We start from the raw sequence: 15,755 nt of genomic DNA, 5'->3' as shown, positions 1-15,755 counted from the left end.
TGCAGGTTTCTGAACGGCGTGCATTACCAATCCTTGCAGTAATACTGTCTCCTGAATGTACAGTATGGAACATAAGGATATATGTGTGATATCTGTGGTAATAGATACAGGTTATTTTTAAGCCTTCTTTGTTCAGACGCTTTTTATTTAAAATAGGCAGTCCTGACAGCTAGCTTCCTACTCCCAAGAGCTTTGTAAAGAAATGAATGTTTTCACTTTTATTTTAACCAAATTAAACCCTCACTCATATTAAAACAAAAGCTCCCCATAACAGATAAATACTGGTAAGTGAACAAGTCAGAGATTTTCTATGAAAGATAGTCATTATAATGGAGGTACTGAATTGTAATATATGTACTTTTCATACAGCACATTCACTACTTAACTGTTCCTCAAGGCAACCATCTGTTTTTATCTGTCTAGAGTGAAAACAATAAGTAGTATTAAATTGTCAAGATGTATTTTTGCTCTCATTTTAAAATGTGAAAAAATTACTTTGAACAGGGAGAAATATTCATTACAATAGAAGAAATATAAAAGCAGGAGAGCTGTGTGAAAGTTGGCTTTCATTTAAAGCTTACCAGAGAGTAAGCTCAGTTAAAAAAATTAAAAAATAAACAAAGCTATTTCTCTGAAACACTGCCTAATTTATGACTCTGCATTTTATTAAACTTTAATGCCAGATTTATTGCCATAATCTTGAATATGTCCGTACATTTCACATAAACCTCAGTCTTTTTTGCTTAATGTGTTTTTAGGATGAAAGAATTATGAAGGAATGTATTGTGAGCAGAATTCAGGAATGTCTCGTACAACTCTCTGATCATTTTTTAAAATTCTGGACAAATATATGTAGCACCTAAAAGAAATCTGCATCCAGCCACCCACCCCCAGTTTTAAAATAGTTATATCTTTTGGGTGAAATCTTGGCATCATTGTGGCTAAGCTCCCATTGACCCCAATGGCACAAGGACTTCACCCTTTGTTCTTTGGAAAAAGGTGGTTTTGTAAAATGCAAAGCCTCCTTTTCTAAATAAACATTTAAACTTTTATTTCTCTCCTTGTTAATATGCTTTTTTTTTGTAAAGCAAATTGTAAAAGCTGTACATCTAAAACCAGACTGACTGTACTGCATATGTAATGAACTCTTGCTTTACAGACACAGAATTTCTGTAGTTGAAATTAAATTCACCATGTTTATAAATGGCTTTTTTTGCCTCCAATAATGGATTTAACGAACATTTTCTTAGCTTTTCTTGAAAGACTATATTAACCATATAACTGGAATTAATGAACTGACAATATATCTTAGTAAATCATAACCTCAGCCCATTTGCTTTTGTCATGTAATATTAACATACCATCTGGGAAGTCTGGGTGGCAGAGTTGTAGATCTTTGCAAGTTCGGGCTGGGTTGTTCTGAGTGCCCATTGGAAACTTCATATGCTCAATATCTTGCTTTAGAGAATTGAGTGAACCAAATATTTCCTCCATGCCATCAGAATAATCCAGGATGTTATCAGCTGCATCAGCCAGCATGTAATCCGAAGATCTTCTTGTTTTTTTGGGTGACTGGATTGGCAAAGGCTGGATAACTTCCCCGGGAGGACCCTGAAAAGTACATTACATACTTTGGTTGCCTTTTAATTTTATTTTCCAGATGCATAAATAGATTGATAGATGGAAATCCTGGCTGGAGGTGGTTTGAATGGTCTGTCTTCTTTTTTTATTTTATTTTTCTCGGATTTCCTTTTGTTTGGTCAAGGCTTGATTACAGAGAAACAGCGAGAGATTCTGCCTGGCCCTTATATGGGAGCAGAGCAGGGGGAATGCCACATGGAGCAAAATCACAGTCCATGTGCTCAGAAAAATGTAGGGACTGCAATATTCCTGCTTCCCAGAGGCCTGCAATGCCCCAAAGGGCTCCACCCCCAATGTCCACCACCATACTGCCTAGCAGAGCTGGCCAGCCTCTTGGAGATAGCTAAGTTGCCCCCCAAAAGAGGGGCAGTTCTGGGGTTGCTTGCCTAATGCACCTGGGAAACAATCTGAGACAGACAGTCTCTTGGTATGCTTATACTCCGGAATGAAACCAAAAATATTGAAATTTCCAGAGAACCAAAATTCCTCCATCAATTGCATTTCAGATTGAGCAAAATGTTTCATTTCAAGAAAATAAAAATATTTCATTTTGCTTTTGACTTTTTTTTTAATTTTATATTTTATAAAATCAAAAAATGGAAAATCAAAATGTTATGTTCTGAAAAAGGAAAAGTTTTTCCCTTTTTTTCCCCACAAATTTTTGTTTCAGAATGAATTTTCATCAGAGACATCACGTTTCCATGAATTTTTTTGCATTTATGGACTGGAATTTTCCAACAGAAAAGCATTCGGTTTGGAACATTTCCAACCATCTCTAATATTTTCCTTTTCTGCAGTTTTCCAAAGTCCTACCTGCCAGTGTTACAAAACAGGATCATTTGGACCATTAACTGAATGCATTGTCAAATAAGTGATTTTACTTACGGGAGGACCTGGGGGGCCAGGTAAACCACCATCGCCCTTTTGACCACCAGGACCCTGCAAATCAGTGAAAGAAACACTATGTTAGCAATCTTGGAAAAACAAAACAGCCTAATTTTTTTAAGAAAACCACCAACCCCAAGGGAAAATACAGAACAAGCCTGGAGAGGAGTTACTTACAGAGGATCCTTTGGAACCCTTTGGACCTTGAGGACCCTAGGGGACAACGGACACAGTTATACCGAGTTGTACTAAGCTAAGACGGGAATATTTTGAACTGAACAATATTTGGCAAGACACTTTGGATGTAATTACTTACAGGTAAACCAGGAGGGCCAGGGGGGCCGAGTGGACCAGCGGGACCGGGAATGCCCTAAAGAAGAATGAGCAGAAACTACGTTATTCTAGCTCCATTGTTTCTGCTATACTGAGCAACAGTGACAGGGTTAATAAGATGACTAGTTAAGTACACCTCAGAGTAGTTCTATGCAGGGATTGAGTCGGCTTAATGATCTAGACCCTGTTTTATGATTAACAACATGACATGCCAATTTGAGTTCTGTTTTTGTACTTCTCACCCTCCAAAGTTCATAAAGCCACTACCCCATCCACTGCCAAATCCTCCTTAAGGCTCGCTTTTGACATCATGCACATAGAACACTGCCAGTTGATAAAAGCTAGGCAGATGATGAGCTCCATTGTGAGCACAGCTAGTGTAACTGAAAATGTTGAGCAAATTGTTGTGACCATATCCTCCACCTATTTGTTTGTTTCATCCATCTACTGAGCCTTGTCTGTAAGCTAGATTTTGAGCTCTTTAGCTTTGTGACATGTTTGTACAGCACCTAACACAATGGGACCTTAATTCTTCATGGGTATACTAGGTGCTGCTGCAATTTAAATGCTACTCATCTACAAGATCTGTGCAAAGGGTTTAGAATTCAAAATTTCTTCTTCTTGACTTGGCAGAGAGAACAGGCTTGTACAGAACTTAAATGGAAACAAAAGTATGTTTTACTAACTGTATCGCCCTTGGCTCCGAGAGCCCCTTGTGGACCCGGAAGACCCCTGTCACCCTTTTCACCCTGTTCTCCTGGAGGTCCAATCAGACCAATCAGACCGGGATGTCCCTAGAAAAGAGTCAGAGAAAAGTAAGATTGAAGGTCAATGTATATAACTATGAATAATGTAAATTACATGAGAAATATATATTGATAGCTTAGGGTATTGAAAAGTCATCACTGAAGGTATTTACAGAGAAATCCTAAAAATTCTAAAAACAGTAGGCACACAATTATTCTGCAGGTACATGCATTTGCTGGCATTTATGCTCAGAGATTACCTGCAGAGTTTACGTATTCCATGAAAAATAAATCTGTGAGTGCTACATAGTAGCTACTTACTGAAGCCAATAACAATACCTATCAGTATCAAGTCACACCCTTGTCAGTATTTAAATGCTCCAGACACATTTGTGAGTTGTAAACCACCTCAATATGTAATATACATTTTTAAATACCTGATCCAAGTATGTAAATAAAACATAACTCACAATAGAATGGGCTTCATTCCAAACAATTTCCCTTTCTACCTACAGTTCCCCGTGCCCTGATAGCTCAATGGGATTCCGGTGCCTATTTCCCTTAGGATCCTGTGACAAGCCCATCCTATATCTTTAAAGTCATTTCTGCTATTACTTCACAGTAAAGACAAATACAACAATTGTTCTATATTTATATTTTTTGGCTCTCTCTCTCTATAAAAGCTAATGTGTCTTATTCCCATCTGTGAAACTATATGCTTTTCCCCTATGGATTTCTGTGGGCTCCTAATAACAGAGAAAAGCCAGGGTCATTTAAATTTACCTTCCAGACAATGACTGTTCCTTTCTCTCTGAATGCGCTAGGATGGGCAGATATGGCCTACCATTTCATTATTTATTATTAATTATTATTATTATTGTTATTTATTATGGCAGTGGAGAGTTGATTGATGGGTGCCATGGACCTTTCATGTCACTATGGCATCTTTTATACAACAGAAATACTTTTTTTTTTGTCTTATGCTCTCAGCCAACACTTGGCTTTTAGACTGATGATGCAATTAACGGAGCCTTTCGCAAACTGAAGACACAAAGTGAGAAATGTCAGCCTACCTTCTCACCCTTGGAACCAGGATCCCCCTTCAGTCCAGGCAAGCCAGGTGGACCCTAAATAGGTCAAAGGAAATAATGTTAAACACAAGTTTTAAATGGCATGGCATGATGTACTCATAGTAGTTACTTGAAATAATAAAAGTACTGTAAGTTCAGGTATGGTGGCATTCAATGGCTGATGATGGGCTGTGTGTACAATTTAAGGCACAAGATAATCTTTAAGTGTATGCATAAAAGAAACATTTCTGAATAGAAGAGCTGATTTTGACAAGACTAGAAAGTGGAAGTGAGGGCCTGTGTGACTGGAAATTTATGAGGAAAGAGCTCTTTAAAGGTCAATTAATAGTCGCCACGTGGCACTGGAAGTACCCAATGAAGCATGTGATAGTTAATCAGATTTTCTAATCTATGTTTTATTGATCTTATTACTTTTGCTTGTAGGCACTTTACATGCTTTTCATTACTTCTCCAATAACGCTTGTTCTTTATTGTCCCTATCCTCTTATAACACAGTGGTAAAGAGACCACTTAAGTTGGTAGTAAGGACCAGTAATGTCTTGCAGATTGTTAAGCAGGTGTCTTATATTAATTTCCCCCTATTTTGTTATTGGTTTGAGAGCCACTCCATATTTCAGTCCAGGGTTAGGGTATTATCTTGGGAGTAGGGAGCTCAGGGTTTAATTCCCTGTTCTGTCACAGACTTCTTGTGTGACCTTGGGCAAATTGCTTAGACCCAGCTTTCTAAAGGTACTTAGGCCTTGCTTTGCTCAGCACTGCCACTTCTGAAAATGAGATTTGGCTGTGTAAGTCATTTAGGGCCAAGTTTGTAAAGGTATATAGGCACCTAAGTGCCATTGATTTCAATGGGAGTTAGACACCTCAATACCTTCAGACTTTTGATCCTTAGACCTTGCAATGCAAGCAGAACAATGTCAAAATAACTTTAAAAATGGGCCTTAGTTTCTCCATGCCCCAGTTCCCCAAGTGTCGAATGGAGATTATAGCCCTTCCCTACCTCACAGGGCGCCATGAGGATAATACATTAAAGACTAGGAGGCACTTAGACATTACAGTGATGGGGGCCATATAAGTACCTACAGTAAATATTTTTTTCTCTTAAAACAATGCCACCCCAATCATTTATACAGCACCACAGCTGTAGAAGGTGCTTTCTAAAAGAGAGTCAGAAAAACTCTTTGCCCCAATTTTGGTCCGTAATTGGTCCTGGGGAAGCAATGCTAATGCTGCTTCTGTCAGCTCTCGACAGGGTGCTTAAAAAACAAAAGCTGTACAAAAGTGTGAAGCACTATATTATCCAGTTAGAATTCATGCACCATGGGACCCCAGTGAGGAAATGTAGGGCCTGACTCTTCAAATTTGGCCATGTGAGTGGTCATTCTTCATATAAGTAATCCAATGGACGTCAATGGCACTAATTGCCTAAGATTTGCAGGATAGGGTCCTTACTTGGCACTGTGTAGGGAGATGTATTGTTAAATTACAAGCATACATAAACTAACCAGAACCACTACTCATGTTTTATGAACCTGTACATGGAGATTGTCAGCTCTACTGTAAATTTTGCCCATGCTGCCAGATTCAGCCATCATGACAGCAGTGTGCATAGATTCAACAATGGCTTAAGGAATATCCCATAAGAATTGGACTGGATGAACTGTTCTCAAAACACTAATTTCTCAGAGATTTAGAAGGGAACTGCCTTCCAAATGGCATCAGTCTGAATTTACCAAACTTGTTTTGGTACCCTACAGTATGCATCTTTTAAAGAGCTTTTTTTGGGAAAGCCTATGTATGATGACAATGATATTATAAAATACACTATTGCCAGAGCCTTAGTTTTTCTGAATCACTCACCCCTGTGACTCTGTGAAACTGTGGCTCACACTAACCTTGTAAACAAATGCAATTAAAATGAGGATTTAAAAATGGGAGCTTTTAAAAAAATAACATCACAGTGACAGCATTAGCACTATGTGTTTAATGTTGATACAAACTGAAATGCAATTTCTTTTGGCATCAATGTAAATATATCTCACTAGAGCAAGACTGTTAAACTTTTATTGACAATTTAGAAATCTTAATCTAATAAGGTTCTATAGTCTTAAATCGATCTCTACAGTATCATGATTATAGAAGACGCTCCTGTGGTGCATTTTGAAACAACTTTTTTATTTGCTGTTTTTTTAACAAAATGTAGATGTATGGGAGCTTAGAAAATCTACCTAGGAGACAGCTACTTATCCATAGCCCAGAACATCGGAAACCACAAACACACACAATAACACAAGAGATTAAGCAGTGTTAATGGACATCATTTCATTAGCTGGTAGTTAAACTTATTTTATCTGAATTAGTTTTAAAAGAGGCTAGACAGAATCCACAGAAGTATGTGGTGCTCAATATCTAATTTAGTAATGGACCACCTGAAATGTCCACAAATTGACACTGGCAGGAGTCATTCCCAGCATTCCTGAGATGAAAAGCAGGGTACCATGATGTGAGATTTGAAGACAGGAAAGTAAACGTGGAAGTGGGGAGCTAGAGGACGCCACAGGAGTTGGAAAACACATTCCCAAGAGAACAAAATGGAAAATCCAGAAGCTGCCATTTCCACTGTGTGAAGAGCTTCTGACTTCACATCCTCTGCTATGGGTACAAAACAGTTTTCCCTAATTTTCATTTGTGAGTGAGTTTAGAACTCCCAAATGTGCGTTTGCTTGAGCCAGATATAGAGGGCCACATTTTGTCTTGATTTAATGGAGATTGCACTGAAGGAGGTAGTGAGAGAATAAATCAGGGCAGAATTTGGCCTAATATGCAAGCTTCCTCATGTTGTTCAGCCAATGCACTTCTTTCTGCTCTTCCAGGTCTGGGTTATTTTGGAGAAGAGGTTGTAAATCACATCAAATTGGTGATTTTGTAACGTCTTCCAATGTAACGTCTTCCAATGGGCTAAGTGCTCATTTTCTCTTGTGGCCTAAGAAAGACCTGACCTTGGCTTCTAGATTTCTGTATGGCCCTGCACCTAGCCAAAACATGAGAAAGGGGGAGGTTCAGAGCTCCAGAGCTAGATTTCTGTCAAGGGGAAAAAACAGGGAAGAGACAGGGATCTTAATTATCTCTCAGCTCCATGGGACAGCCACTCAGAAGTTTTTACAGTCCAAGGCTCAGCAGAACTCCGCATTATAGAATACAGCACCCTGGTTTTTTAGAGGATCCAGTGTTAGACGATGCTAGGAGAAATCCGCCAAAGGGCTCCACTGGTGTTGTGCTGACTGGCAGGCAGGATAAAACTGCAGGAAGCCAGAAGGCCTGGGGATCCACACCAATATCACTGAGATTCTACAGATGCCCCAGAGGTACACAGGGTTTGGAGCACTGTGAACCCCTTACTTATTCCAGATCTGACACAACCAAAGATTGATCTTGTGAGCTCTCCTCATAACCGATGGAAGAATTTGGAATAAACTTCATGATCGGAAACTCACATAATTTTCCTTTCCCCTTCTGCCTCCTTGAGAGTTTTTCTGTTAACTTTAACAAGGACATAAGGGAAGTCTATTAAGATATTAATCTTGTGATAGTTACAACAAAGGTGTTTATTTTTTAAAAATCTGGAAAGATGAGACAGGATCTCTATGTCTGGAAGAACTCTTCGCTTACAAACTTGATAAATCTCTTGCTATTCGTATGAGGAGCAAAACAAAATTCTGATTTTGATTAATTTGTACAGAATAAAGTGAAAATCCAAGTGACGCAGGGCATATGCACATGTAGAAGAGGCATTAATTTCTCAGAGCCATTAATCTCACACTGGACATGTGTACATTGGGGAGAGGAGGTGCTAAAATGATCCAGTATCTCATCGCTACCAGTCTCCTGCTGCCAGGGGGCATATGAGAAGTTATGATATGGATAGCAGTCATAAGTGACACTTCCAATGTGGCACAGATTCAGAAGTACCACAACTCTTCATGTACAAATTTTTATTCAGTGTGTACCTTTTCCATTTCTACTTCAGGATATCAGTTGATGCAAAAGACTAGGCAAATACATAATTCATGAACAAAAAGGGAAAAGGAAAACAGGTCTGATATGTTTTTTAGCTTCTGGAATATAGAATCAAACATTTTCACTTGCAGCATGTTGTTCTCTGCTGCATATCTACTTTGGCATGCTTCTCACAACCACAGTCCATGGGGAATGCAACCTAAACTCAGCAACTGCTGTCTCTGAACTTTATTTCAGATGTGAACCAAAGTTTAATATGCTGCTGTGTAAATCTAATGATTTACTAGAGCTAGCTAATCAACAGGCAATCTTGAATTCTTATTTTCAATGGTATATAACTCATTAATATACTTTGCTTCTGATTGAAATTGGGCATTTAAAATAGCCTCAGGACAGGTCTTTTAACTATACATTTTATTTTAAATCCCACCGGACATTTTTGCTACTTAAATGTGAAAAGGGATATTCAATGACCAGTAAATTTTTGTTTAGCTCTTTGATGGCTCTTTGATTAAGGAACAGTGCTGGGACTCAGGCAATCTGGGTTCAGTTCCTGACTATTCCACAGATTTCTTGTCTGATCTTGAGCAAGTCACCTAATCTCTGTGCCTCAAGTCTCCCTCTGCACAAAGGAGATAGCAATAGTGTCTTTCTCCCACTCTTTGTCTTATCTAATTAGATTGTAAGCTCTTCAGGAAGGAGCTGTCTCTCTTCCTAATGTATATATGCAGTGTCTAGCACAACTGGACCCTGATCTTGCTTGGAGCCTCTAGTGATACTGTAATGCAAATTATGTATGGATTGATAGACATGTTGCATCACAGTCCATTGGGAGAAACAATTCTAGTCCTGAAAAAATGTAAATACATGTTCTGAAGCTCTTTCTTGCTTATAGGGTAAAATCATGGGTTTTGAACATTTGCAAAAATCTATATTGGTCAACCGGAATGTGTCCATACAATGTTCCAATCAATGAAAAAAAATCTATTCTTCTTGTTAAGATACACACAAGAAAGTGAAAAAGTGTTTCAGAGGTGAAAGTCCTAGCAAGGACTCATTCAGGAAGCATTTTATTTTAGATGATGAATTGCACATTTTCTCAACCACATTTGTATTGGCTGTGAGAACCTGACGATATGCTCTGCAGCTGTTTTAGCTAAAACCCAACCCTCAGTACCTGGCTTCAGAAGTGAGAGGGAAGTGGGGCAGGAATCCTTTTCACAAAGGATGTGTGGAGCAGCTGTATAGTTAATCTGCAGAAGCTACTTCAGTCCTAGGGCCTATGTAGGGGTACCTATCCCTGCCAGGCCATGAGGGGAGAGGAGGGTACAGGAAGATTCCTCCGGCCTTCTGACCCTTATCACCTATGCACGGTTGAACCACGCCATTTGCAATAAAAGAAGAGAAGGAATTTACCCCTTACGGCGCCAGCATCTTGATGTGCTGTGGTTGTGTCACTGTGCACATCAGCACCAGTTAAAACTTCCAGCAACAAAAGAAACAGTTGCTTTTATTTAATGTGTGACAGCAGAAGAACATACCCTTGTGTGTCATTTGAGAACCTGACACCTGCTCTTCCATTTCACTCAACCATGACTGTGTCCATGTTCTATTTCAAAGCCTTTATCCCTAACATGTCATCCTAGAAATGTATTAAATGCCTTCTGTTCAGCATCAGAATATTTATTACCTCCTCCTGACATCTGAGCAGCATCACCTCAGAGGCAGACCTTCTAGAACTTCCTCCCAACTAAAAGCCTTATCCAGAGCAAGTCCTCAAAACTTCCAATCTTTCAGTCTGCCCGGGGCCATTTTCTCTCTTGAAACGCACCAACTTTCTCCCTTTCCACCTTGCAGATGTCTGTACCCATCCTCAAAGGGGTTAATAACAAATCAGATTATTTATAGGACTGCAGAGTGGGCTAATACAATGCATTCTAGTCAATCCAGATGAATCTCAGCTCAACTATTTTGGCAAGTGAGAGACCTGAGACCTCTCTTATAGCTAGATCACCTTTGCTTAGCTGCAAAGATCCGAACCATCTGGCCAGGTATTGTAGATTTAAAATATATATGTAATAAAAGCCTGGATTGAGAACAGCAATAACTTACTGCTCATCATGTTAGTTTTTCTATTCCTCATGAAGGACTTATTAAGAAAATTATGCCACTACTTCCACTGACTACTAGGACTCCTATATGCTTCGTTTCCTTTGGCCTTCATTATTCATGTGCAGTAATATTCATTTGGCCATTGAGCCACTTTTAAGAGATAAAGGAGTATTAAAAACCACTCAGCAGCAGCCAAACATTTTTTAAACATTTCCTGTGGTTGTGGTGATTGGGCTAGAGTATGAATTAATTTGTGAAGTATTAGTTCCTTGCTTTACAGCCATATCAATATTATAGTCACAAAACATAGTTTGGTGACTAATAAACTGCTCTGAAGTAACAATAAAACAGAATGCATATTCTGAGAATTAACTAAAGAGTTAACACAACAATTCATCATGAAACACAACTTTGTAGCAAGCTACAAAGACCTGTAGGTTTCCCCCAACAATGCACTGTGCAGGAGTGCAGTTTTGGCTTTGGCTAGGTTTTTCATGAGCAGCAGTTTATATAGTAGGTGATGATTCCAAATGATCTTTCCATTTAATCTTAAATGCTTGGGGAGTAATAAGGACAAATATTATAGCAGCCCCAAAAATGGATCTGAGGCTGTGATAAGGGTAGGATAAGGTAAAATAGTAATGTAAGAGCTCAGAGTCCAAATGGAAAAGAGAATGGGAAAATAAAGCATGTAACAACATGCAGGTTGCTGTGCAGTATAAAAATGAAGACTTGATGAGCTGCATTGAGTAGTTTCTAAGGATGACACCCCTCATGTTTGACCTCTTTAAGATAGCTTCTTAGGATGAGATTTTAAAGGGCCCTACAGGACTTTGGTGTCCAACACCCATTGAGTTTCAATAGCAGTTAGATGTCTAATTCCCTCAAGACCCTTTGAAAACCTCAACCATAAACTATTTCTTGAGGAAAGGAATAGTGAATTAAAGATGGAGTATGGCTCTGCCTTGCTAGGAAACCCATCCTGAAGTCTGGTTAGGTATAGATCTTCCTCACCATCCCTCTGATACTAATTCTGAATGTTCTTGAGTTTCAGTGATTAGTCAGACCCTTTAGGAATTACATGTACCTACATGACCTCAATTACCAGCAAAGGCTGCAGTGAAATCACCAATGCCAAGGAAATGTTCTTTTAACAGGATTATTTTTTTTTCTGTTATAAAGGCCATAAGGCCTTATATTCACTAGTGTTTGTTTGGAGACAAACACATTTCTGGATAGTACACATTCTTGTACTTGTATATGTTGGTTTTTATTCAAATATTGGCCAGAGGATTGAAGGGATTGATACCCCGTTGCGTTACTCCAGTCTTATGCCAATGTAACTCCACTGATTCCAATGCAGTTGCTAATTTCTATAACTGGATAAAGCCGTTGTAAAGCAGGCACTCAATATTTTCAAACACAGAAGGATACAAGCCTTGTAACCACCGATTTGTACAATCAGTTCCCCTGAACATATACGGAGACCTTAATGGTACATTTTTAAGGACTTTTCTCTTTGACATAACATTGGAAGGAAGGAAGGATACTCACCATAGGACCAGGTGGTCCGTCCTGACCTGGTGCTCCAGGTAGTCCTTGTTCTCCCTATTAGAAACAATTAAGATCCCTTAAAAAGTGGATACACAAGATAAAAAAAAGATAAAAATCTTGCTATATACTCAATGAACTCACCACAGGGCCAGGAATACCACGGAGACCCTCTGGACCAGGTTTTCCTGAAGGTCCCTGAGGACCAACTGGTCCTGTTTTTCCAGGTGCACCTTCTGAACCAGGTTCACCCTACAAGGAAGCACATATCAGATCAGATCATGAATGGAGTTGATTATCCATGGCTCGGTATGGGTGCATAAGTGAGACAGAGGACACAACAAGCTTTTCACACCCTTTTCCAAAAGATGATCGCAGTCTGAATCTGTTCCCCTCAGGGCAGCCTTGGCCCCTGACTGATAACTATGATAACCTGCACTAAAGTTTATGGGATGGACATGACCATGTTCGCCCCATCTTTTCTGCACTAGCGAGATGACCTGGCCTTGCATTTGTGAGCAATGCACACAGCAACCCATCAAATATCTCTAGAAGCTTCTTTCCAGAGGGATGCCTCTGCACTGCATTAAACACAAATGAATTATTGTGCAGCAAAAGTGAAGCAAAGGAATTTCACAACTTATAACTTATATTACCCTTTAAGCTGAGTTATTTACAACTTAACTGTGATTACTTTGGTAAGTTTAAAATATCACACACTATATGTAGAATAAATAGCTTAGAAAAAGCATGATTTAGTTTTTGGAATGGTTTTTGTATTTCACTGTTTGGAACAGATGTTCTTATATTTATTACCTTTGCACCTTTTTCACCTTGTCTGCCCTCAGCACCAGCTGCTCCAGGAGGGCCCTGTAAAGGAAGGAAAAGGTATTAGGTATGAGATAAATACTGGTTCATAATTATAGTATATTAAAATTATATCAAAGTGGTGAAAATATGATCTGAAATGTTCTTACAATTTCCTCTGTATCAGTGAATAATAAGTTTGGTGAATGTTAATAGTAATATAAATAAAACTTTTCTTGACCATTTTATCCATAAAATGAAAAATCCCACTTACCCCCCATTAAACCTTTTTTATTTTCATACATTTTATTAGGAGCTTACGACAAATACATTAAATAGAAAATCAAGTACCCTTTATAAACACAGAGCAAAGAGAATGCCATAAATAAATATATTAAAAGACATAGGAAAACTTTATAAAAGTTAAAAGAAAAGGCAAATAACATTATAGGTAGGATTTCCAAACATGTCGAATATGTGCCTAAATCTGATCCAACTGAAGTCAATGGGACTTCTATCACTAACTGCAATAAAAATCTAGGTATTATTATATTGTGCCACTGTAAGGAGAATGAGAGGACACACACTTCTTCACCCTTTAAATTCCTGTATACAGAAATTATATCCATTTGTCTAAAATGTTAGGTTGCAAATCTGGGTGTTTCTGCACTGGATTTTGTTCAGGGCTGCAGTAGCAGAGTGTTGTGGAACAGTGATAAGGTTTAGCTGTAGATCCACATGGGTGGGACTTGGGAAGGGAATGCCAATGCTATGCTCGGCTACAGACAATGCCATCATTTTTTTAAAAGAAGTTTTTAAACTAAAAAAGGGATATTTTTCTGCTCCCAAACCATAAAAAGTTTAATTTTGATTTCAGGGGATTTATATACACAGTTCCTGTTACTAACAGAAGCTGTGTATGAAACTTCAGCGTACTGTACTTAAAAGGCTCCCCTTGAATGCCCTTAAATCTTTAAGATAAAAGACCACATGGTTTTCATACAAGGCTAGTTTTTAACTTGAGAAAGTTTTTCATTACAGCCAGATATTTCTTGCCTATAGCCATCGGCTGAAAAAACAGAAATCTGGAAAACTTTCTCAGTAAGAGTTATATGTCCATCTGTTTTATGAACAGTACAGGATATAGGAATTGCTTACCTTTAGTTCTTAAAATGTTTAAATAAGTGGGTATCTTTGTTTGTTAATATCCATAATACATAAACGTTAAAAATGGGTTGTAAGGTTCAGCAGTATGAACAAAGCCAGTAATTTCTATCTACATTCTGCCTTTACATTCAGAATGATCAGGGATTGATCCTTCAGAAAGGGTCAAATTCAGGACTTGATTGGCAAAGGCATTCTCAGTTTTACGAATGTGTGAATAGTTTTAAAGTTAAACATGTACCTAAGTGCTTTGTTGTATCAGGGTCTTGTGACAGATATGGCAATCTCCTGCAATACCATTGGGAGATTTTACTTGACTAAGTTTATGTATGATAGTGTGCCAGGGATTGTATGTAATTCCATGGGGGAGACTGACCACAATCCTCCAGGAACTAAGAAATGTGTGTGTGGGGGTGGGGAAGGAGAGGGGGAGGTTGGAGTGGGGTGTGTGTGGGGGGGTAGTGATTGGCACATTCACTCAGATTGTAACATCTCCAGAGATGTATCACCCCCTCGAAAGGCTTAATCTAGAATCTCCAGTGACTAGCAGACAAAGAAGAGACTTTTGGATAAATCACCTGAGATTAAACTGACATCCTGGTCCAGCAAACAGATGGAACAAAGGAAATGGGGGGAATCCTTAAGGAAGGGTTGGAGGGACCGATACCTGACAGAGCCCAGGATTGGAGATGGGGTGATCTCTGGAAAGTTGATTATCATGTGAGTAGGTTCTTCTATTGTTTTCAATATATATTTTTCTGTAATGCTTTTACCTTAAGAATAAATGTGGTTTCTTAGAAAGGGCAGTGTGGTAACTTATAACTGTGGACAATTATGCTGTTTATATCCTCTGGAGAGAAAGCAATATGTAGATGCTGGCAATTTAGACCATCTGGCTTGCTGGGAATAACAGTGAAGAAAGGAACTGTACAATCTGGAAAAACCACAGTAAGGAGTGAGAGAGAGACATGGGTCTCTGCCCAACGGAGGTGATGGTTGAGGAGCTGTAAACTGAGAATGGTTGCCCTTGCTGGGCCAGGTGGGTGGAAGGGAGGAAGAAATACAGGTGCAGTTGCCCTGAACTATGACAGACATCACACCTCAATTTAACTTAACTAAAGCCTACTTATACTATGGCTGAATTTGGCCTGAGCTGTTTTCACAGCTTGATACATTATGCTGTCTATTATATCGATGCATATCTAGAGCAACTCCTGATTTACCCTAGTGCTCCAAGTATTTATCATGAGTACATACCCATCACTCATTCACTATAGAAATGAAGCCATCTTTCTGGTGGAATGTAGCACCCACTATTTTCCAGCAATACTGTATGAAATGTTCCGCTAAAAAGAGGAGTGAAGTAAGCCTTTCTCACTGAAGTTACTGCAACCAGAATTAAATTACCCAA

At 38.8% G+C, this 15,755-nt stretch overlaps 1 protein-coding gene across 3 annotated transcripts in view; it reads right to left on the bottom strand.

Moving 5' to 3' along the window:
* The window catches only part of COL11A1 (collagen type XI alpha 1 chain), a 234,301-nt gene that overhangs the window by 8,358 nt on the left and 210,188 nt on the right, over nt 1-15,755 (bottom strand). For all 3 annotated transcript variants that reach the window (XM_075131591.1, XM_048861614.2, XM_075131590.1), the window contains 9 exons: nt 13,190-13,243; nt 12,518-12,625; nt 12,377-12,430; nt 4,679-4,732; nt 3,546-3,653; nt 2,843-2,896; nt 2,704-2,739; nt 2,527-2,580; nt 1,362-1,611 (listed from right to left, as the gene is read on the bottom strand). In XM_075131591.1, coding sequence (XP_074987692.1) covers nt 1,362-1,611; nt 2,527-2,580; nt 2,704-2,739; nt 2,843-2,896; nt 3,546-3,653; nt 4,679-4,732; nt 12,377-12,430; nt 12,518-12,625; nt 13,190-13,243 — 772 coding nt within the window. The remainder of the gene's footprint in view (nt 1-1,361; nt 1,612-2,526; nt 2,581-2,703; nt 2,740-2,842; nt 2,897-3,545; nt 3,654-4,678; nt 4,733-12,376; nt 12,431-12,517; nt 12,626-13,189; nt 13,244-15,755) is intronic.

This window comes from Caretta caretta, chromosome 8 (assembly GCF_965140235.1).
Source record: "Caretta caretta isolate rCarCar2 chromosome 8, rCarCar1.hap1, whole genome shotgun sequence".
Lineage (NCBI taxonomy): Eukaryota > Metazoa > Chordata > Testudines > Cheloniidae > Caretta > Caretta caretta.
The sequence above is the reverse complement of the archived record's forward strand: the minus strand, read 5'-3'. Positions and strand labels throughout refer to the sequence as shown.